General features: G+C 40.8%; 1 protein-coding gene across 1 annotated transcript in view; it reads right to left on the bottom strand.

The window, feature by feature from the left end:
* Positions 1-23,745, bottom strand: part of NALCN (sodium leak channel, non-selective) — a 345,337-nt gene that overhangs the window by 262,139 nt on the left and 59,453 nt on the right. Inside the window, exon 7 of the mRNA XM_037896440.2 lies at positions 569-723. Within this exon, the coding sequence (XP_037752368.1) occupies positions 569-723 (155 nt within the window). The remainder of the gene's footprint in view (positions 1-568; positions 724-23,745) is intronic.

The raw sequence follows: 23,745 nt of genomic DNA on the forward strand, positions 1-23,745 counted from the left end.
GGAACCTAAGAAATGTCATACTAGCTTTTCCATAACTCATGAACCATCTGAGTTGGGACTGCAATTGAATCCAGCCTAATTTCTACTGCATGAGCTAGTAGTGCTCCTTAAATTATGCAAATGTAAATTATTTTAATATGTCCATCACTGCTGTATTTGGGCACCATCTATAACCATACTACAGAAAAATACTGCACCAAAAATTTAGTCTGAAAGATAAACAGATTATGAAACCACTAAATAATCTAAAATTTATCACAAATAATAAAAACCCCATGTTAATCATTGTATTTACATATTGTAATAATGAATGGTTGCCCCTCCATAAAAAAGACATTGTTATAAAATTATTTAAACCTTGGGGTGCCAGACTCTATACAAATAGATTATGACTTGACCACTTAAAAGAAAATCAATATCGTGGTTGAGATTGAAGTGAGATTGAAACAGAATACTGTTTTCACTTAGTATCTTCACTGCACAGACATGAACTATTTTGTATCTGTTCTACTTATTTTAGAAACATTTTTAAATGGATACTGAAATGGATTTTACCAGTAAGACAGACCTATCTCATTAAAGCCACTGTAGCCCAGCTCTTGCCTGCTTAGTCCCAGATCTTCAAGGTCCATGCACTTAAATCCTGCTGGACACTGGTAACCTTCTTCTAGCTCTCTGGAACAGTGGGTATCTGGGATAGCTAAATTATTCCAGGTTACATTTCTGTGAAAAATACAATATCAAACTGTTAGATGTACTCAGTTTTCATATGCTTAACTTGTATATTTACTGAGTTTAACATTCATTATTAATGCAGGTTATTTTGCAATGAAAAGTCAATATTTTAAATCCTGTAAAATTATTTGATTTAAAACAATTTATTTTAGTGAATTCAGTGCTCATGGGAAAGATCAGGCTAATGCACCTGGAAACTGAAGTTCCCTTCCATTAGCAGCAGTAGTAACAACTGCAGTCACATAGTACTATCTAGAGGCCCCAACCGAGATGAGAACCCCATTGTGCAAGATGCTGTGCAAACACATATGGCAATAAAAATCATAAATAATATTAATAGTAAGAAACACTCCCTGACCCACAATATGGGGGGGGGGAAGGGGGAGAGAAGGAAGTATTATTATACTCATTTTGCACATAGGGAACTGAGACACAAAACCTGAGATTTTTCTAAGGAGGGAGTTAGAAAACCATCTCCCATTGGAATTCAATAGAAGTTGGGCACCCAACTCTCATAGGCTTTTTTTTAAAATTCCAGCCAGAGACACTAACTGACTTGCCCAAGAACACACAGGAAATCCGTGGCAGTACTGGGAACTGAACCTAGATCTCCCAAGTCTCAGTCCAGTGCCTTAACACCCATCCTTTCAGTTTCAATAATATATTTTATCCACAGAACAGGTCAATCTTTGTAATCTCTGACATATCTATTACAGCCAAACATCCATTAATACATTTTATGGAATTGAAATGTCTGATTTGTTTGTTTATAATGATCTGATGAGCTAGCTATCTATAAGTATAAAATCTCAAGAACAGAAAGAAAATTAGCAATGGTTAATAAAATTCATATGCATTTCGGACTGCAGTCTGTGTCAAAAGGGATGTAAATATATAACAGTTGCCAGTTAAATTGCTATGTAAAATCAGTCTATTGCGAGAGAGATGGTGGATTATATCATTTACTCTTTTATAGGCTAAGCTTGGTTCTTGTGTGTTTGACTTTGCTTATCTTCTCACAAGACTCCAAAATATTTGAGAAGTTTTGTATGTTTATCATCAAAACTTGTTCCTGAGTGTGATCCAAAGAAGAAATGCTCCTAACATAAGTTTTAGTCTGCCCTTTAGCATATTACTCCTTATGATTCTTCTAAAAGTCCTCCTCTTTTAATCTAATTCCCAGAGGCATTTTGATGACTACTTGGGGTGAAGAGAGGCTTTAATTACTTTATTCTTCTTGCTTTCATGCACTGCATGCATTATTAAAAAATTAATCTATAATTTGTCAAGGTGAAACTGAAGCTTCCTGCACAATTGTCTTTAGGCAAGGAAACAACTGTAGTTTGAACCAGTTGGCCTCCATCTTTGCATGGTACAGAAAGAGCTGCATACACACAGGTATCTCTGCTCCCGTTTTTAAAAATACTCTGCAAATCTAGTTCTGGGCACAGATGTCTATACAGGCATATGTATGTTCACGTCACCATGTTTAAATACATGATCAGCAAAGATTTAAACATGAACAAGGTATGTAAATTCATTTATACTAGAATATTTTAATGCACAATATAAGTACTTTGAGATTGTGGTATATCTGCACAGAAGACATTCTGCTATAGGATTATCATGGTAACATTTTATGAATATTCTTAGCAGTGAAAATTAATTCATTGGCACAAGCATATTCAGAGCTCATGCCACTAAGAACTAATGAATTTTACATTATGCTTTGCACTAGGAAATCCCAATTCCCAGAGTCAAGAGATTCCCTGTGTTAGGGAATATTATTAAGTGTACTGCTTGCTCAGTCATTACAATGCAAGACACTAATTTTCAAATGTTTCATTTAAACCTAGGTCACTTTCATATTGTATCTACTCTCCAAATTACAGTAAATGGTCTTCAATCCTATTCCTGGAGGAATACAGCTGCCTTCCCTGACAATGTCAAAATCATTTTTGGACAGTAAGGAAGCCGAACTCTGTCTGGTACATTGGGTCTTTCAGCCAAGACAACATCACTGAGGCGCTTATATATACTGAGGTTGCGTTTGTGTTCAGGCCAAGTATAGTATATCAAGATAGAGCTATATGTGACAAGAACATTGCGCAGAATTTAACTGCAAAATGGTTTAAATTATGTTACTCCCTGAGGTGCCAATAGTCTAGAAATGCTCAATATTTACTAAGGTCCTTGTTCAGCAAGGTGCAGCAGCAGGTGCCTAACTTTAAGCACTTGAATAGTCCCATTATGCAATGTGCTTAAGTAACTTGCTGATGTACAATAAAAGACTTCATTCTTATAGCTCTACAAATAACTCAGCATTTTACATTTCTGCATGGTTTTCAAAGCCTCTGGGGCAAATGCTTCATCTTTTAAGCTGATCAGCTGTGGAAAGCTCTGAACGAAGCAGAACTAACCCAGCACAGGGGCATTGGACACAGGGCTAGGGTAACCATGTGTATCCACCAGCTAAACTCCTTCGTGGCTGGGGACAACTACTGCAGCCCAAGACTGTGGGAAAGCCAATGTGCTGGCACCTTTTGGCCTGGAGAAGAGGATTCTTCCCATCTTCTCTTCCCCATATACACAAACACCAACAAGGCAACATGAAAGAATATGTCTTGACATGGCACGGCCAATCCACTGCCCCTTTTTCATGCCTACTGTGGCCAAGTAACATTTTTAAACAGCTAGAGTGGTGAGCACAGAGACAGCCAGACATTTTCTGAGCACAGCTCTTTTGTTAGGACTGTGCTATAAGGAAAGTATTTTGACCTTGGCATTTAACAAGTTAGAAAATACCTCAGGTGATTTGACTCTTCATTCCTTTGACCTATTTTCTACTAACTTCATTTTCTTCACTAAGAACAGAATAGGGTCACTTATGATCAGTGCTTTTGTTCTAGCATTCTATTATCTTTAACAGGGTTAATAAGAAAGACATAGGAAACTAGTAACCTAGTACTGTAATTTTCATACCAGGTAAAGTAGTGACATTAGTAGTAATGGAATCTGTTAATTAACATATAAAGAAATGTGCTCAGAACAGTTAAATAAGGAGTGAATAACTAGCCTCAGCTAGTCTGGCATGTTACTGCAGGAATGTAAAAGAAGTTTACCTCTCTGAATACACCAGATACTAACAGTAACACCATCAGTAGCTAGTAGCTAAAGAACTGCATGTTGTTTCCCTTGGCAAAAACAAAGAAGATTACAGTCCTTCTAGCATCATCTCACCAAGTGTAAATTTTGATGAGATGTGAGGCTGACGTGTGTGGTGATGTTTATTTTGGCCAGACAACGGTCAGCAATGTCTGAGTAAGAATGTGAGGTTAAAAACAATTGTAGCTACTTCAGAGTAGGGATCAGAGCTTGATGATTGTTTTGAAAAGACAAAAGACAGTTAATTGGCTGTCCATAACTACAAACTAAAGAATGGAAAAAGAGCAAGTTACCTGTGAGAGAGACTAAGGCTCCAGTTCAGCGAGGTACTTAAGAAGGTGCCTAACTTTACACAAATGAATAGTGCCACTGACATGAATGTGACCATTCACTGTTCACAGGCTTAAGTATCTTGGTGAACTGGGGCTGAAACTGGGAAAACGAGAGGTTCCCCACATTACTCCAGAAAGCTACTCATTGAAGGTTGAGGTTAGGTAACAACAGTATACAAAGAGGCAAGAATACCCTTAAGTAGATGACGTTAGAATCCTTTGGATAAGGCCACGGTTCCAGAGGCAAGATTAGAAGAGGAAGCTCTTGAGCACTATAACAGGAGAAATGAACCAAGACCTGGAGGGAGGGGGGAATAAATAGGAGCAAATAGGCTATCTGCCAATCACACAGGGCTGTGAAGAGTGAAACTATGTTATACCAGTTCACATTTTTAAGAAGAAACATTGAGTTCCAATTTTTGATTTCCAACAAATGGCTTGTCTATATGAGAAAGTTATACTGGCATAAGCGAAGGCGTGACTTTAAACCAATATAGTGATAGTGCTATAATTCCTCCACTCTTACTCCAGTATAAGAGGACCTCTTTTTGCTTTAGCTTCTGTTGCTTAGAAAAGGGTTTAAACTAAATCAAAAAAAAAAAAAAAAAGCTACTCTCATACTGGAATAAGAGTTTCCATAAGGGAGGATTAGACCATTATAACTTTATTGGTCTGACTATACTGCTAAAATTATATTGGTGTAATTGGTAAAACTTTCCTATGTAGATGAGCCCCAAGACTTTGTCCTCGTCTTCAGTAAAATACACACACACACAACAACACTTCAACACATCCCATGACCCCATCTTTTTTGCAGGAAAATAGAGCATAAAAAATCTATTGAAGTCTATAATTTAACAGTTAAGCCACACCATCATATAGTGACTGACAAATGACTTGGTAGTCCTGCTACCTGAATGCAATTGCTGATGTGAATGACATGCAGTAATTTTGCAGTGTGTTGAGTTCGTTTTGTGCTGTCTGGGAAGCACAAGTAGAGGGTCAATAACAAAAGTTTACCACTGGGCAGAGTCCATATAGTCTTGAATGAACATGCCTGGGAATGCAGGTTAATTTGGACTTTACTATAGAAAAGTAAACCTTCTGATGAAAACTCTTCAGAATTGACTAAGATTTTGCCCATCTTGGTTTTCAAGTGACCTATAGCTAGGGTAAACCTATAACGTAAATACTTGGACAAAAGGAATTTAGTGGGTGATGTTTAACCTGAGTTTTTTTAAATACAGCTGATATCAAATGTGCTTCTTAGCACAATTCCTGATTTGAGCTTTGATTTTGGGAAAGCACATAGGTACTTGCTTAACCTTAAGTACATTCCTAATTAACAAAGTACGTACTCATGTCCTTAAATTCCATTGACTTCAATGGGAGTTAAGCATATGCTTAAATTTAAGTAAGTATTTGAGTGCTTTACTGCACTGGGGCCTTGGTAGAGAAGGGAATATAGTGCTCGAAGTGAATCTGAGTTTCATTAAAGCTTTTGATAGTTTCTGAATATCTTAGGATCAACATTAAGAAAACTTGCAAAAATTTACACAAGTGAAAGAATATAAATTCGGTTATATTGGTGCAAACCCCTATTGTAGACACACCACACTGTAATTTAGCACTGACGCTGATACCACTGAATCTAGTAAATTACCAGAGCAGCTGCACTGATGTAAACTATGCTATACAATGGTGCAATATGCCTATGCTCACGGTATGCACAGCTATAACTATATTCATATGGTTATGCCGGTGTAATGGCTTCAGTAACCTGCAAAAATATTCACCCCATCCACCCATCTCAGAGCAGGCGGGGATATGGGAGAAACTGATCAAATTGGCCGGGATCCCCAGGGCTATTTGCTGGAAAATAATGTGTTCTTCCACATCTAGGCATCCCCTCCTACACCTCCCCCACACAGAGTGCATATGGACTTTGAGGAGTGACTGGGAATGGAAATCTCCTGCAGCTACCTACTGGCCATTTCATAGGAGATTAGGGAGCTAACTGGCTTCCAAAGACATACTCCTCAATCCCCATCACTCAAGGCTCTATTGGATTTAGGGACACAATCTTGGGCATCCAAATGCTGTCCCACTCTTCCTGCCCTGTAAGTAGTATATATGCCAGGGCTGGATCTCTAGGCTTGCTGTGGGTCTGACCCCATCATCTTTTTCGTAGTCGAAATGATTTTTAACTTTTGGGTATGACTGTCCAGTAGGTTTGTTTCCTTGCCTCATAGCACCCAGGAGGCCTGGTTGGCAGCAATAATAAGGAAAACAAGGGATAGAAATTTTCAAAAAAGAGATTAGTAAGTGGTGTGACAATGCACCTCTTTCATCACATCAAAGCTTAGAGTTTCTCCCTGTGGTGTTGGGTGACTGGGAGTAAATCAGTTCTACTCCAGAGGTTAAATTCTTAACATGGGTTTATTTACAATATTTACAGGGTAGGCCCTAGGATTGGCCCAAGAGGTTTCTTTAAACACACAAAAAATACACTCCCTAATTCCCACTGGAGCACTGCCTCTTCTTTTGCTGGCTACCAACTGCCAGGCACCTTCGCTAAACAGAAATAAACACAAGATCTCCTCTATAGAGAAAAAACAGTTCTTTATCTAGGAGAAGCCTTTTCTCTTTGCTGCATACAACCCTTCTACAGCTTGCTTCTCATCTCTCTTCTGCTCACCAAACCCCAAAAGAATTTTCAAAGGTCACAGGTTGTCCTTAATTGGACTCAGTTGTCCATAATTAATCTGTAGTAACCGCTATCAGTTCCTAGGAAAAAGAGCTTTAATTATTCTAAGACAACCCACCTTCACCCACCCTGCCAGGACTGACTGTGTCACTCAGCTAATAAAGCGAGTAACTGTTGTCACAACTACAGTCAGTGACCAGTGCAGGTGACAGGCTTTAGGGTGCCAACTCCCGGCGTAAGCAATCCAGCAAGTTGATGGCATGGATCCCGCTACCCTATGGAATACAGGAAGGTTGTAAGTGTTCGACAGATTGCATCTGTACCATCCTTCCCCAGCTGGGGGGAAACTAGAGAGACTCAGCAGCTAGACTGAATCCTATCCACAATCAGGGATGGTTAGGCTACGGACACTAACCCACATTCATTGTTGTTGTATGTCCTGCCCTGAACTCAATTAATGCCTGGTAGTTTGCAGGGAGGAAACAGAATCCCTTCTGCCCCCCTTTAGTATGTTCAAAGTTATAGCCTTTAATATCTCCTATGTCTCTTTGTCTTCATTCTCCTGTGTGTCTTAATCAATACTATCTAGACAGAAATGCTATAGCAAGCAAAAAAACAAACAAACAGTCTCAGAGATCGTGAACAAGAAGTAATTATTAACAGTACACTTTCCAAGTGGGGAGCAACATTAACTGGGATCTCGAAGGAATTGGCAATGGGATCTGTGCTATCTATTTTCATTAATTACCTGGAGGCCAGTATGAACTCCACTTTTTCAAATTCGCATGAAACCAAAATGCTGAAGGATACTAAATACCCAGGATTATAGAACAAAAATTCAGAAAGTTCTTCAGATAAATCATAGAACAGATATTGGATAGCAACAAAGAGCCTCTTGTCCTCCAGATTTAACTACTCATCCTGCAAACAGGTCCATGCAAGCGCACAGGCCTTAGAGCTGAAAGACACTGGGTCCTATTGTCAACGAGCCATATAATCAGTGTTCCTAACTTTTTCACCCCTTCACTTTTGGGGCACAGCAATTGATTTTCTAGTCAAGAATCTGCTTAGCAAACATGTTAAGTGCATAGAAAACTATTGAATCAGCTCCTTTTAACCTACAGCATCTCAGCATAAATCAAGCATCTTAAAGCTAGAACAATATATTTATCAGTTCCGAGTTGATCTACTGCTTAGTTAAAATATGAAACTCTTGTCATATTTCACTAGACATACACATTACATGGCTGTGGAAGTGAATTTTTCTGTCCACTAAGGTCTAAAATGGAACTTCATTGCCTATTTCTTAGTCATGTACAACTTCGTAAGATAGATACATCCTTTTCTTATGTTCATCATTTTGATAAACATTCACATTATACTGTAAGCCTTCTCTCTATCATTAACTCAAAATTTGTTACTGTAATACATCTAAAATAAACAATTAGAATTCCTAATGTATATTTTTTCCATTAGCATCTGTCACTACCTGAGGTAAGTGACACTGAATGCAAAAAAGTCATTGTTAATACACCATTGAAGGCTGTGATTTCATAACCACAAATGTCAAGAAATCGAAGGTTAAGATTCCCATGGCAACGTTAACCATGTAACCCTGTGCACACGTAGGGGGGTTTATTACAGTTTGTTTAATATATGACCTAATAGATGCTTAGTGTGGCTCAAAGTACTAACTACAAAACTGCTCTTATTATTATGTGGATAATAAGGTGTTTCCTTAATTTCATCCAGAATTCATCCAAAGAAAAGTATCTGCTTTCTGGCTGAATCCTTGTTAATAAAGAAAGAAGGTAGGTTCCAAAGTTTGTTCATTAATATGTCTATTTATTCCATACATTTTCTTCTGATTATCTTTTCAAATGTGACTTTTTTCCATAATAAATTATCCAAATTTTATTGTACCAATACACTCAAGTCCATTTTCTCCAGCAGGCATCTTCTGTGCACATGACTTATTAAATAAGTGTGAAATTTAACACTTCCTTTTATACTGTAGTTTATATTTACTGGAACACTCAACAAAAATACCAACAGGGCTCAGACTAATTGTAAGGATGCTACTGCCGTGGTATAATCTGCAGATTTATCTTTTGATAAAAACTTTGCTTCTATCACCAAGGCTTCTTTTTATCATCTCCATAATAACCACCAAACTGTGACCCCTGTTCAACAAGAAGGACCTGGAAATGTTAATGCTTTTGTCATTTCTAGAATTTATTACTGTAATTATTATAATTGGGTGGGATTTTCAGAGAGTGCTCACTGTTGGGAAAACTCTGTCACACTCTGCTGTTACTCAAGTCAGTGGGAGTTTGTAAGTTTTAATGGAGCACAGTTAGGATGACACTGATCTCTTTTGAAAATCCCACCCGTTGGGTCTTCAGGTTTGTGTTGGGTGAAAAATTGCATCCAATACAGAATGCTACTTCCACAGTCATTACAGGTTTCAGATTATTTAATATTTCAGTTGTCTTTAAATCTATTAATTGCTGCTAGTTAACATTTGGAAAAACCTGGATTTGTGCTGGAAATGGCCCACCTTGATTATCATATACATTGTAAGGAGAGTGATCACTTTAGAGAAGCTATTACCAACAGAAGAGGGGGTTTGTTGCCGGGGGGGGGGAAGAAAACCTGGATTTGTGCTGGAAATGGCCCACCTTGATTATCATACACATTGTAAGGAGAGTGATCACTTTACATAAGCTATTACTAGCAGGAGAGTAAGGTGGGGGGAGAGAAAACCTTTTGTAGTGATAAACACCCATTTTTTCATGGTTTGTGTGTATAAAAACATCTTCTGTATTTTCCACAGTATGCATCCGATGAAGTGAGCTGTAGCTCACGAAAGCTTATGCTCAAATAAACTGGTTGGTCTCTAAGGTGCCACAAGTACTCCTTTTCTTTTTACTTCAAAGAACGTTTGTGTCGGTACATATTAAATTTCTAGATAAGGTTCTCTCTCTGATTTCTTATATTCCTATAATTTTCTAAGGTCAGAATTTGTTTCCCATGTATTAGTTTACATTAAATATTTTAGACATGCTTAGGGCTGAAGCCTTTATGCCTGTGGTTTGAGAATCAGTTTCCTAAATATATTGTGAGAGCAGAATCTGTTTAATCTTTTAAATTAAAATAAAAGAAATACTGTCCATATTTAATGTGCCTCATAATTGTATTCGGACAATAAAACTTCCTGAATCTTTTCTGTAAAAGGCTGTGTCTAAATGTATTATTATTGTTACATTATATGATAGGATTGGGCATTCCTCTTTTTGCAGACAGGGACTTAAGCATGCAGACCTCACAGTAAGAGCAGGAGCCAGGACCCAGAGGTCAGCAACAGAGACAGATGCTGTCAAGAATCAAGCCAAGGTTCAGAGCCAAAGTCAGAATCAGGAATTGAGCCAAGGGTCAGAGTTGGAGCCAATAGCTAAAGGTGAGGCATAGAGGCAGGGATCTGGAACAAGGGCAGGAACAGCACAGAAAGGCAGGAACAAGGAAGGTCTAAAGTAGTAGCCAGCCAGGGATTCACATAATTGCTTAGACAACTTTCTGTGCCCCCTTCTGGCTTAAGTAATGATTCTCAGCCAATCAGAGAGGTTGGGTGTTTTCTGTAATTGTGAGCTTTGTAGGTGGTGCCTACAGTGAACTATGGCCCACCAGCCCACACTCCCCACTGGCTGCAGAGAGTTGCCAGGTGGTGGCTGCGATTTGAGAACAGCCTGGTGACCTCTGGACCTGGGTTCACATCACCTCTCCCCTTTAGGGTGCCCTCTGGGTGTCAGTGGGCTGGGTTTTCCTGGTTGTCTTTTTGTGGAAGGTCTTTTACCAGGACAGGGGCATAGGAACGTTTTTTGTGGTATCCAGGAGAATTCTTCAGGACTTTAACCCTCACAATCAAATGCCAGAGTTTACCCAGTCTCATTCTTGCATCCAGGATCTCGAGGATGACATATTCATCATGACCTTGAACATGTAGTGGCCAGGGGGGTAGGGGGGAGGAGTTGGTAGCAATGAGGAAATGCTCTGTGTATGGGGCTTTAGAAGATATGTGAAATGCTGGGTGGATTTAGAGAGAGTGGGGCAGGAGGAATTCAAAGGTAACTGGTTTGATTTGTCAGCAAATTAATAGGGTTGCAAGAACTTGTAATCGAGTTTAGGAGATGGCCTGTCTGTGTGCAGCTGTTTGGTTAAAAGCCACACCATCTGACCTACAGAAAAAGTGGGCCCTTCATGTCATTGACAGTCTGCACATTGCTTGTTTGTAGCTTCTTTTGGCCACATGGGTTTTCAGGTCATCTTGGATCCGATGGATCTGTTGCACCCAGACTAAGGCTGCTGGGCTGGGGGAAGTCATGTGTCGTTCTGGGTAAAATAGAGAACCCATGGTTTGACAAAAAGGGATTCTGTCTTGTAAAGGCATGTTCCGCATTATTGTACATAAACTTGGTACAGTTGTACTGGTAATAGTACCACAGGTACAGTTCCAAATTTGGTTTGTCCTTTGTGCCTGACCGTTTGCCTGGGAATCATAGGCAAAGGAGATAAAGGAGCGAATGCCCAACATCCAGAGGACTTCATGCCAGAATCCGGAGATACATTGTGACTGCAATCAGAGATGATGCACTCTGGAAGGCTGTGGAAGTGGATAACTTGATCCTGGCAGAGCTGGGTGGTTCCCTGGGAGGACACGCCAATACAGAGAATGAAATGTGCCATCTTAGTGAGATGTCCACCAGGATCAAAATCGTCATGAACCTACTGGACTTGGGTAAGTCTGCTATGAAATCTAGGGTGATGACTGCCCAGGGATTAAACGGAGTCTTGAGAGTTTGGAAGAGGCTGAGGGGTTTGTCATGTAATGCCTTGGAGTGGGCACATGCATTACAAGAGGTAACATAGGCCTGCACTGTGGCTTGCATGTGAGGTCACCAAAAGAGATAAGGAAATAGGCACTGGGTCTTGAATCTGCCAAAAAGTCATGCTAAGGGTGAGCCGTGGCAAACTTGCAGGGCTATAACTCTTGGAGGTCCACGAGACGTGTATATGTGCCCTTTCACATAAGTTATCCCATCTTGGATGCTGTGGGAATGCCTAATTATGGCTTCCTGCTCATCAGAAGCAATCTCCGGAGCTGAGGTTAATCACCTCAGGACAACAAGGTCTTGGCAGGGGGGTTGCCCAGGAAGTTATGAGGTTTAAGAATGTTGGAAGTTTTGGGGTTCAAGACCGTCACACTGTACAGAATATTATAATATTATAATATCTGTCCTTTCCTGGACAGAATATTAGCTTTGCTATTTCTGGTCCCTGGAATGACAGGAGATTACGGGCATGTCTACACATACCGGTAGATCGGCACTGCTGCAATCAATGCAGCGAGTGTCGATTTACCGGGTCTCTCCCATCGATTTGTGTACTCCTCCCCAAGAAGCGTAAGGGAAGTCGACGAGCAACACTCTCCCATCAACACAGCGCAGTGTAGCCAACGCAGTAAGTGGATCTAACTACATCAACTTCAATAATGTTATTCACACAACTTCAGTTACGTGAAGTTAGATCAATTTACTGTGGTAGTGTAGACCCGCCCTACGAAGTTGTAATGTGAAAAAAAAACAGGATGCTTTGATTTGCTGTGGGTTGAGGGTTTTGGCCTTATGCAAACAGTCTAAATTCTTATGGTCAGTGTACACTTGGATGGGGTACTAAGCCCCTTCCAGATAGCAGCACCACTCCTCAAAGGTGGTTTTGATCACCAGGCATTCTTTATCCAGGATCTAATAGTTTTATTCTGTGGGAGTGAGTTTCCTGGAGTAAGGGGCCATGTTCCTGGGAAAGTACTGCCCTGATCACTATGTTAGAAGTATGGCAGTGGAGGTAAATGTAAGTTTCAATTGCTCAAAGGGATTGTTGAGTCCTGGGTAACCACAGAAACTTAGGGCAATGCACTCTGATTACCTCAAGATACATTTCTAATAGAAATTCGCAAATCCAGGAAGCACTCTAGTTCTCAGATGTTCAGTGAAGCTGCCTACTCCAGGGCCGCTTTCACCTTACAACAGTCCATCTCAAGATCCTCAAGGGATAGGATGAACCCTAAGAATTTTTAAGGAGGCCTGACCAAAAACACACTTCTCCAGCTTCGCACAGAGGCTACATTGGCATAGCCAAGGACAGAACGGACATGCATGGGTCCAGGCCGCATTCAGGCCAATAAAATTATCCACTGCACCTGAGACAACGAGGGCCTGCTGCATAGAGATTGAAAGGAAACACTCTGGGACACATAGCTCAGCTGATACTTGCAAATGCATTTGACCAATAGCACTCAGCACTCATTCAGGATAGGACCAGGGCTCAAGACTAAAAGGAACTGTGAAGCGACACACCCCCCCACGAGTTGAGAGCAGGCCCTCTGGGCCTATGCTGCACTAATGAGGGGTATCAGCACAGCTTGTTCACCCTGGAGGAGGAGGGGCTTATAAGCGGAAGCCTACCATAGGAAGGGGTGGTGACTGGTAAGAAGGCTGCTCCAAGCACAGACTGCAAGTAACAGAGGCAGGCCATCCAAGGAGGAGACAGCCATCAACCACACTGTTTCTGGAACTTCCCCGGCTGACAACTAAGTAACATACCCCAGGAAGAGAGGTGGGGGTTAAACCCCTTGTAGGGGCAACAGACTTTCAGAGACTGAGCCCATAAAGCCCTATCCAGGGCTGTCTTCTGAGGCTGACCACTGTTCCAGCTAAATTCTCCTCTCTGATAACAGATAGGGAGAAAGAAGAACCGGCCCTCTGCCAGGGAGCAATTACCCCCAAAAAACTGCCCTAAGTGCAGCCACTGGGAGAGTAGAGAAGGTAAATGAAAGCCAGTGGGACCTGGGAGGGGTCTAGGGAGTCCTGCCCCCTCCTACAGGAACATTTTGTCAAGGTGCTCAGGCCAGTCCCCTTTACCAGGCCTGGGCTGGCTTGTTTTCCTGGGTCTCTTTGGTTTGGGTTCCTCAAGGGGGAATCAGAGATCGCACAACACAGTTTGCCACAATAGAAGTACAGGTTAAAACATCACCCTCGCTCCCTTGACTTGTGGAGCGGGACCCAATAGTGGTGGGCGTGGCTCCAATGCCTCCCATCTTCATTCTTCCTGTCTTTCATTCAGCTGATTGTCTATCCGGATGACATGCCCAGATCCAGCGGACTCTCAACTCCAGCAAGCTCATTCTTGATCTCACCCAGCAGGCCCCACTGAAACTGGAACAGCCAGGCTGCCTTATTTCACTCTGTGTCCAATGTGAGATAGCAGAAATGTCCTGCATAAGAGGCAGCTGGGTTGGTTTGACATGATTTGTTCTTGACAAATCCATACTGACTGTTACTTATCACCTTATTATCTTCTGGGTGTTTGCAAATGGATTGCTTAATTATTTGCTCCGTTATCTTTCCGGGTATTGAAGTTAAACTGACTGGCCTGTAATTCCCTTATTCCCCTTGTCATAGATTGGCAGTATATTTTCCTTTTTCCACTCCTCTGGAATCGCTCCCATCTTCCAGATTAAGAACTAACTAAATGATAGATCTCAAAAAAACAGCTGTCAATTGGAAATCATCCAGAACGGGAGTGTTTCACCAGGAATCAGTATTAGGCCTGACGCTATTCAACATTTTCATCAATGATCTGGAAGTAAATATAAAATCACTGCTGATAAAATTTGTAGATGACACAAAGATTGGCAGAGTGGTAAATTAGTATGAGGACGGCAATTAACAGAGAGATCTGGATCACTTAGTAAACTGGGCTCATTCAAACAAAATGCATTTTAATTAGAAACTCAAAATTCCCATTTTTCTGGAAACAGCTATATGTTGAAATTTGTTTTCTTTATGAATTGGAATAACAGTATTCTTGAAATTTCTTGTGAAACAGAAATTGTGAAAAAAAATTCATTTCAGGAAAAATTTCAAAATTTTGTTTCAATTTTTTCATTTTAGTTTTTAAAGTATTTTACATTAATTCACGTCAGTAGTAGCAATGCAAAGTATGACATGTCAGATCATGTCACAATATGACAACATAATCAAAATACTAATTTTTAAAAAATAATAATAATAAAGAGTAGATGCTACTTAACACAGATTGAAACATCTTATTTTCTAAATCAAAGTGTTTGTGTCAAAATGAAACAGTTTGACACTTAGTGTCAATATAAAAAAGTAACTGACTATTTCAACTATTACATCATAATATGACATAACCTGACATGGTGTATATATGCAGACTACTACTCCTAACATGTTATGAAATAATGTAAGAATAATAGAAATAATATAAAAAAGAAAAAGCCCATAAAATGAATTCTGAAATGATAATGGTTTGAAACAAATTTTTTGAAACTTTACTGAAATGAAATGAAAAGAAAAACCATTTGAGGAAAATGTGAGGGGTTGTTGGTGGGAAATTTCTTTTTTTCCAGAGGAACATTTTCCAACAGAAAACTATTTCAACAAAAGTTTTCTGATCAGCACTAGTTTTAATATAGTCCAATGAAAAATTATATATCCAGGAACAAAAAGTGCAGACCATTCCTACAGAATGGGGTATTGTATCCTGGAAAGCAGTGACACTAAAGAAAGATTTAGGGATCATAGCGGACACAGTGACCATGAGATCCCAGTGAGAACCTGTGGCAGAAAGGGCTAATGTGAGCCTTGGATATACAAACAGGAGAGTAGTGAGGAGAAGTAGGAAAGTGATTTTACCTCTGTATATGGCAATGATGAGACTGATACTAGAAAACTGCATATAGTTCTGGTGTCCACAGTCTTTAAAAGGATGTTAAAAATTGGAGAAGGTACAGAAAAAAAAAGCTACATACATTATTCAAGGGCTGGAGAAAATACCTTAGAGTGAGATATTTAAAGAGTTCTATACGTTTAACTTATCTTCACAAGGAGAAAATACCAGGATCCTGTAAACTACCAGAGAAAGGCATAATAAGAACCAATAGCTGGAAGCTGAAGCCAAACAAATTCAAATTAGACACTCATTTTTAATAGTGAGAGTGATTAACCTCTGCAACAAACTCCCTTGGGAAGTGGTGGATTTTCCATCTCTTGCTAGCTTCAAATCAAGACTAGACGCTTTTATGGAAGATATGCCTTAGCCAAAAACAAGTTATGCTTTAGTTAAACCCAAGTTATAGGGTTCAATGTGGGGGTATCTGAGTGAAATTTAATGGCCTGTGATATACAGGAGCTCCGACTAGACAATCAAATGGTCCCTTGGGCGCTTAAACTCTATGAATATATGAATTCTGTAGTATTTTTCTATTATCTACATATATTTCTTTCAGTATCTTAGTCCATAGATTTCTATATCTCATTCAGTTCAGAAGTGTTATTACTAACTTATACCTAAGGTTACGATTTTGTCATGGATATTTTTAATAAAGGTCATGGACTGGTCACGGGCAATTAACAAAAAATCACGGAAGCCGGGACCTGTCCCTGAGTTTTACTAAAAACATCCCAGACAAAATGGGGAGGAAGGAGGATCCAGCACCTTGCCCCCACTCCCCGCAGTGGCTGGGAGCCACAGGGCCCCCATTGCCCAGTGGCTGGGAGGGGTCCCCCTGCCGCTCTGCAGGGCTGGGAGCTGCAGGGGTGGGGGGTCCCCCACCACTCACAGTGGCAGGGGAGCTGCGGGGGCCCCTGTCACACTGAACAGCTCCGGGGTCCCTCTGCTGAGCGCCGCGGGGGGCTCCCTCCCACCTGCTGAGCAACTCTGGGGACCCTCTGCTGCCTATGGCAGTGGCTGGGAGCTGCAGGGAGTGGCTCCCCACATGTGGCTGCTGAGCAGTTCCGGGGTCCCTCTGCCACCACCAGCAGCTGCCGGGAGCTGCGAGGGGCTCTGGCTTCTTGCATCAGCTGAGCAGTTGCAGGGGGACCCCTGCCAGCGGTGGCGGCTTGGAAGCTGCTCACCCCCCCCGCGCGCGCACACACACACACACACACACACACACACATCCGTGGCCGCTGAGCAGCTCCGGGGTCCCTCTGCCGCTGCCACCGGCAGCTGAGAGCTGTGAGGGGCCCTTGGCTGCAGTCCCACCTGCCAGCGGCAGCAGCTGGGCAGCTCAGGGGTCACCGCTGCAGGAAGGTTCCCTGACACCCACGGAGGTTGGGCTGCTGCGGGGCCCCCAATGTCACTGAGGTCACTGGAAGTCACGGATTTTGTGACTTCCACAACATAATCTTAGCCTTACTTATACCCAAGGTTTCAATGTCTATTTTTTTTCTGAAGTTCTGTATTTGAGACACCAAAGTCTTAAAATTTTGGCCTTTATACACATAATTTGAAGTTTCATTTGCTTTAATTCTTATTTTGCAAATTTTCTGCAAGAAGCACATCTATAAAGCAACATTTCTTTCCTGACATCTTGACAGAGGCTGACATGTGGGTTCAAACAGTGAGGGCAGGTTATTGTTTGTTTCTATATTTACCTGTGTTGGTGGTGCCAATGAATTGTTTGATGAGGCGATAAATGTAGACCTAAGTACATACTGAACTACGCTGAAGTATCTTCAGCTTGGTCTCTCTTATAGCTTACTTGTCACCTAGATATCTTTTCAGTTTTATCACCAGCAGGAATATAAAATAAAATGGCTGCAGCACTAGAAAATTATTATATAGATGTTTTGGGCTTTGTAAAACTTATGATATAACTGTCTAAATTATCTCAGGATGGTTATGGATATTTGATGCTTTTGACATTCCACTGGTTTAGAGCTAGAGAAAAACAGATTAATATTTTTGTCTGATTATGCCTCATAACACAGTGACTGGACTGAACATACACACATATTAATGAATAAGAAGAACAATCTTCCCTATGAATAGATAGCTAAAGTATGACTAGCCCAGCACAACAATTACATTATCAGGAAACTTTATCAGATGGTGACACAAAGGCACCTGCAAGAGGTACAAGCCAATCCAAGGCCCATTTTATTCATATTCCCAAAGTAATGTGAATCAATGGGGTTCACATTATACTGATACTCAGCTTGTATAAGTCTGTACAGTTCTACTGACATCAACTGAGCTTTGATTATTACAGTAGGAGAGGATCTGGGTACTCAGAGTACCTAATTTACTTTCTGTAACAAAAACATATCTTAATAGTCTTTATAACTACAGTAAAGATACAAATGGAAATGGCCAAAATATTGTGAGGCTAAAAATGCATCCACTTTGACTCTGAAAGATATCTCCACATGTTCTGTATTTAAAACTTGGACTTTCCCCAAGCTAGCATAGAAATGATAAAATATAAATTCATCATTCATTAAAATTAATACTGTATATCAGACTTGCTTAGGTGCCAAACAAATCTAGGGAATAAAGATGGGCAACAAAATATACTGTATTTTTGCGGGGATCCAGTTTATATTTGAAAAATGCAATGCATTTTTAAACCAAAGGAAAACATGACCCTTTATAGAGACTTTTGAATGAATCCCAAAGACAACATTAAAGCAGTGTAAGTTGTTCAGCTAGTATCAATATATTCATCTGCTCTTTGAAATAATTCTTGCAGTGTGGATTTTTCTTAGCTTTCTCTTTGATTGTTCTCTCTTTTTTAGAAATCCAAATAGTTACTGTTATTTATTTTCCTGCCACTGACATAAGACAATGTCTGAGATTTTTTTAATGTTGTTATTAACCATGTTTATTTCCTCCATTACAGGCTGTAGTAAGTTTTCAGGTATGCCTGCTAATGATGCTGAGTCCTAACATTTCGAGAAGTTATCCACAAACTGCTTTCCTCCCTTGGCATCCTGCTGTTAATTGATTTATCTTGTTAGATTGACCTCACACTTGGTAAAGCAATCCCCATCCTTTCATGTATTTATACCTGATCCTGTATTGTCACTCCACGCATCTGATGAAGTGGGTTCTAGCCCACGAAAGCTTATGCCCAAATAAATTTGTTAGTCTCTAAGGTGCCACAAGGACTCCTTGTTGTTTTTGCTGATACAGACTAACACGGCTGCTACTCTGAAACCTAGATGACTAAGTAACTGGTGGATCTTTATAATAATCAGTAATCATTCTTACTTTAAACAAGGAATTTTGCAAGGGAGAGTGTTAATTTAATTATTATAATGAGAAGCAGGGTGAATAAAAGTCAATTACTTGAAAAAAAGTTTTTAAATTATTTTATTTAATTCAGATTTTTTAATTTAAATTAAATATATTTTTTCTCTTAAAAATAAATCTATTTACAATTAAATCTGAAATTATGATAACCTATCTTTAGCCCTACAATCTAGTAAAATCAATTAAGTTAAATTTAAAAAATATTAAGCAGTAGACATTTGCTGCCAAAGTTTAAAGAAAATCAAACCACTTTGAACTGGTGACAGCCACTGGTAAATCAGCTGGGACCAAAGTTTGTTGAAGTGCTAAACCAGCTTTTGACAACAGTAGCCTCTTCTGCAGATGCGGTGAGAATATTTTCTTCATTTCAGTTTATTCAGCTACTTCAGTTCAATGATTAGTTAATTCAAAACTAAGAAAGCAACTGGGAACTGAAAAAAAGCAGGAATGCTTGTTTTCCTCTTCCAATCTACCAGCAGAAAAACTAAGTGTGAAAGGATGAGATAGTTCTAAAATTTTGAAGGGCATGGTGACCAGAAACAATCAGTTCAATTCACTAACTACAGAATTTCCTTCAAGAAATCAGTTAGTTTTAAATGCAAAACAGGTTTTGATTTTAAAAAAAAAAGTTTTATGTATCCAGCATATTTAAAATAGTTTTGTGTAACTCATAAAAAATGTGGATTCCAATATCCATCTAAATAGAGTTTGATACAAAACATGAGTGAAAAATTAATCATCTAGAAAATAAGAAATGCATCATTCACCATTTTCTAAACTAAAATAATAAAAATGTAAAAATAAAAAATCTTTAAAAATGTAAATTAAACTATAATTGCTAAGATAAAATGGTATAATGTCTCCCCTTGGTGAGCAAAGAAAAGTACTAGCATGAAAGCTACATTTAATTGCAAATCAACATGTTTTAATGGTTACCAACCAATGACAATCAACCTCTTTTTAGGAAAATTGAACGTACAAATGCAAAACAAGATTTAAAATAGATTATTTAAATCAAGGTTTGCTTCTTGCTGATTCAAACTCATGATTTACATCACTTTGATTTAAAATCAATCCACCCTGATGAAAAGGGAGTTGTTAGAGCAACAGAAACACTTTGACTCTTTCCTCCTACCAGTCCATATAGGATACTCCTGAGGGAATTCTGTGCCACTGCACATGTGCAGAATTCATGTCCCCTGCAGATTTCTTTGCTTCCCACTGCATAGGCACTGACTTCCTCTGGCGCCGGTGGGTGCTCGACTCCCCCAGCCCCGCCCTGACTCCACCCCTGCCCCGCCCCTCCCTCTCCTGCCCCCATTCCAACCCCTTCCCCAAAGTTCCCACTCCAACTCCACCCCCTCACTGCCCCATTCGACTCCTTCCCCAAATCCCCACCCTGGCCACGCCTCTTCCCCGCCTCCTCCCTTGAGCGCGCCATGTTCCTGTTCCTCCCCCCTCCCTCCCAGAGTTTGCTACAGCTGTTTGGCAGCAGCAAGCGCTGGGAGGGAGGGAGTAGCGGAGATACAGCACTCAGGGGAAAAGATGGAGGCGGAGGAGGAGGTGAGGCGGGGGGGCGGGGTAGGGAGCTTAGCTATCGGTGGGTGCAGAACACCCATTAATTTTTCCCCATGGGTGCTCCAGCCCAGGAGCACCCACGGAGTCGGTGTCTATGCTTCCCAGCAGCGAAGGCACATTGTTTTGGGTGCCCCAAGCAGCCAGAAGAGAAGTAAATCACTGCAGGGCAGGCAGGGCTGGGGATGCCCTGCTGGGTGATCTCCTACCATCGTGCAGCCAGTGGCCTGTGGCAAAGTCCGGAGCTGACCTGAACAATGTATCAGATTCGGGTCATGGGCAGCCTGTGGGCATACAGTGAGCTGTTCAGTATCAGGGATGAAGGTCAGAGATAAATCCAGGGCCAGGCCAGGTCAAAACTGCAAAGTCAAAGTCTGTCACCAAATTGAAAGTGTGAGGCGAGTATCAGGGTTGGCCCAAGCCAGGGTCAGCAATGGTCTTAAACTGAAGACAATACACCAGGGATCAGGGCAGGGAGTTCCGCATAGGTCAAGAGCTGAGAATGTGTGATTGAGAAGCTGTGAGACAGGAAGTGCAGAGGTCTGCATTGCTCAGACAACTCCCAGAAATGGCTTCCCAGTTTATATGGGGAGTGCCAGCCAATCAGGAAATCACAGAGGGCTAACGCTCATGTCCCTTGGGGTGGGACTTCCTGCATGGCCTAGCATTTCAGTACCTATTAGTAGCAACCTGCCTGGGACTCTGGTGGTAACAAGGAAGCTGCACCTCCCTTGAATCCTTCAGACACTAGTTCTGTCACTCTTCTGGTGGTTAAAAACTTTCCCAACAAGAAAGGAAATGGGTACAAAAGATAGAGCAATCAGCTAAAGAAGTGCCACAGTAAGGAAGTCCACTGAACAAAACATTAGTGGGAAGAGAGCTGTAACAGTGTGATACATCATGAGGGAAAAGCTGCAACAGCAGAAATGCAGTCAAATAAGTGATCATCACAAGAGAATGTGAGTGAGAAAATTGCCTAGGAAGAAAAGAGAGTTTGCTGTAAGCAAAGAAGCCTGGCAGCTAAAAAGGAGACGAGTTAAGAGAGGAAACCAAAAAGAAGTATCATCCAACAGAAAAACTTTTCAGCCTTTGGGAAGAAGGTCAGATTATGCTGATCTCACGGAGGGAATAGCTCAGACTTTACGTAGTGCACCGAAGTATTTCTATTTGCCAGAGTTGACATTACAAAATAATTGAGGCGGTGGAGAGGATGGAAGTGGTGGAGTGTGGGTGTCAGGGATGCTAGAGAGGAAGAAGAGGTTGCAGTAGTCAAAATGGGTGCTGATCAGCACCTGAACAAACTTTAACAATCTGGATAGAAAGGAACAATTGGCTTTTAGAAATGTTTTGGGGAAGTAGCAGCAATATTTTGACATCACCCCTCTCCTTCTTGATCAAATAATATTCCTGTAGCTACTACAGCAAGTGCTTACTTGGAAAAAAAGTATTTACACAGTATTTTGTATTAGCAGCTGTCCAGAATGTGGTAAATGTTTTGTCCTTTTTGAAAAAGAATTAATAGAATTATTTACTTTTCATTTCATTTCCCCCCCCAACATGTTTCTTTCTGAACCCCCACTTCTTGCCACACACCCAGTCTTCCTTTCTTCCTGCCTCCCTAGATGTAATTCCCATATGAATGTTCCTTTTCAGGGTGGCAGCTCCAATCCCTCTGGTAGCTCTGATTCCTGAGGAGGATCTTGCTTCCCATCCCTCCTAGCAGAGGTAACTAGACAGGGTCTTTCGTGTTTCCAGCTGCTTTTACCAGACTCCAGGCTGCTCTTCACACTGAAGAGCATGAAGGCATTTAAAAGCAATCAAAATCAAGGAGAAACCAATATCATGTCACTTACCAGCTATTGCAGACTCCCACAAAATGATCTACAGACCCCTACTGGTACACGGAACTCACCTTGGAAATCTCTGTGCTAAATAAGCCCTTTCCTTCCTTTGTGTTGACATTTTTTCAGATATTTCTAGACTTATTTCCATCAGCCATCCTTTGGCACAACTTATCCAAGTTATCATAGATAGGGCTGTTAGCGTCACCTATTATTAAGATTACCCAATGCTTCTCACATTAAGACCCTGTTTTCAGTAGCTTATAACTTTGCCAAAAACTTTAAATGTCTGGTCTCAAATTTTCCATGGTGGTTGTCAGCCCCAGACTGAATTTTTCCAGAAAATTTCAGTCTAAATATTTCAGTCATTTCTGAGAATGAAGCTAGGTAAAATATTTTGCCCATGTTATAAATTTCCGGAATCTTTTCTTTGAGAAGCTCTAGCACAGGGGTTTTCAAACTGGGGGTCGAGGGGTCGCGAAGTTATTACATAGGGGGTCGCGAGCTGTCAGCCTCCACCCCAAACCCCACGTTGCCTCCAGCATTTACAATGGTATAATGGTTTAAATATATAAAAAAGTGTTTTTAATTTATTGGGGGAGTCACACTCAAGAGGCTTGCTGTGTGAAAGGGGTCACCAGTACAAAAGTTTGAGAACCACTGCTCTAGCATATCCATGCTTTGGAACAGGGATTTTAAATTTGGCACGGTGGTCATCCTGGTGTCAAGCAAGCACCTTTTGTCATCCCTGTTAATCTTTACAAACTTTAGTCAAGTCATAAGCCTTTGAAAAACAGCAATTTGCACATGTTCAGTAGACATCTGCTAGGGCTTAGCAGCTAAATACCCTGAAGAGTCCATCAAAACTAAGCATGCTCCAGCTTGGGGCTGATGATGGCTTTCCCTATTGTTGCAGCTCTGTGCTGGGTCCAGGCACTTGAACTGAGAACTTGGAGACCTGTCTCTCCTGTACTCTCAATAACCCCCCTGCCGGACCCAGGCAGCTTGTAGGGGGAAGTTGCCTGATTTGAATGCATTATGATAGAATCTTTACATTGTCTTTACATGATCACATACTTTCTACACAGGATCCCTGCCTCATTAAGTGTACAGGATGGAGCTCCTCTGGGGATGAAATACGGTTGTGTACCGAAAAGAATGTTTTCTGTGGGACCCCTGCTTCATTTGTTGCAGAATTTGGAAGGTGTGT

This window comes from Chelonia mydas, chromosome 1, assembly GCF_015237465.2.
Source record: "Chelonia mydas isolate rCheMyd1 chromosome 1, rCheMyd1.pri.v2, whole genome shotgun sequence".
Classification (NCBI taxonomy): Eukaryota; Metazoa; Chordata; order Testudines; family Cheloniidae; genus Chelonia; species Chelonia mydas.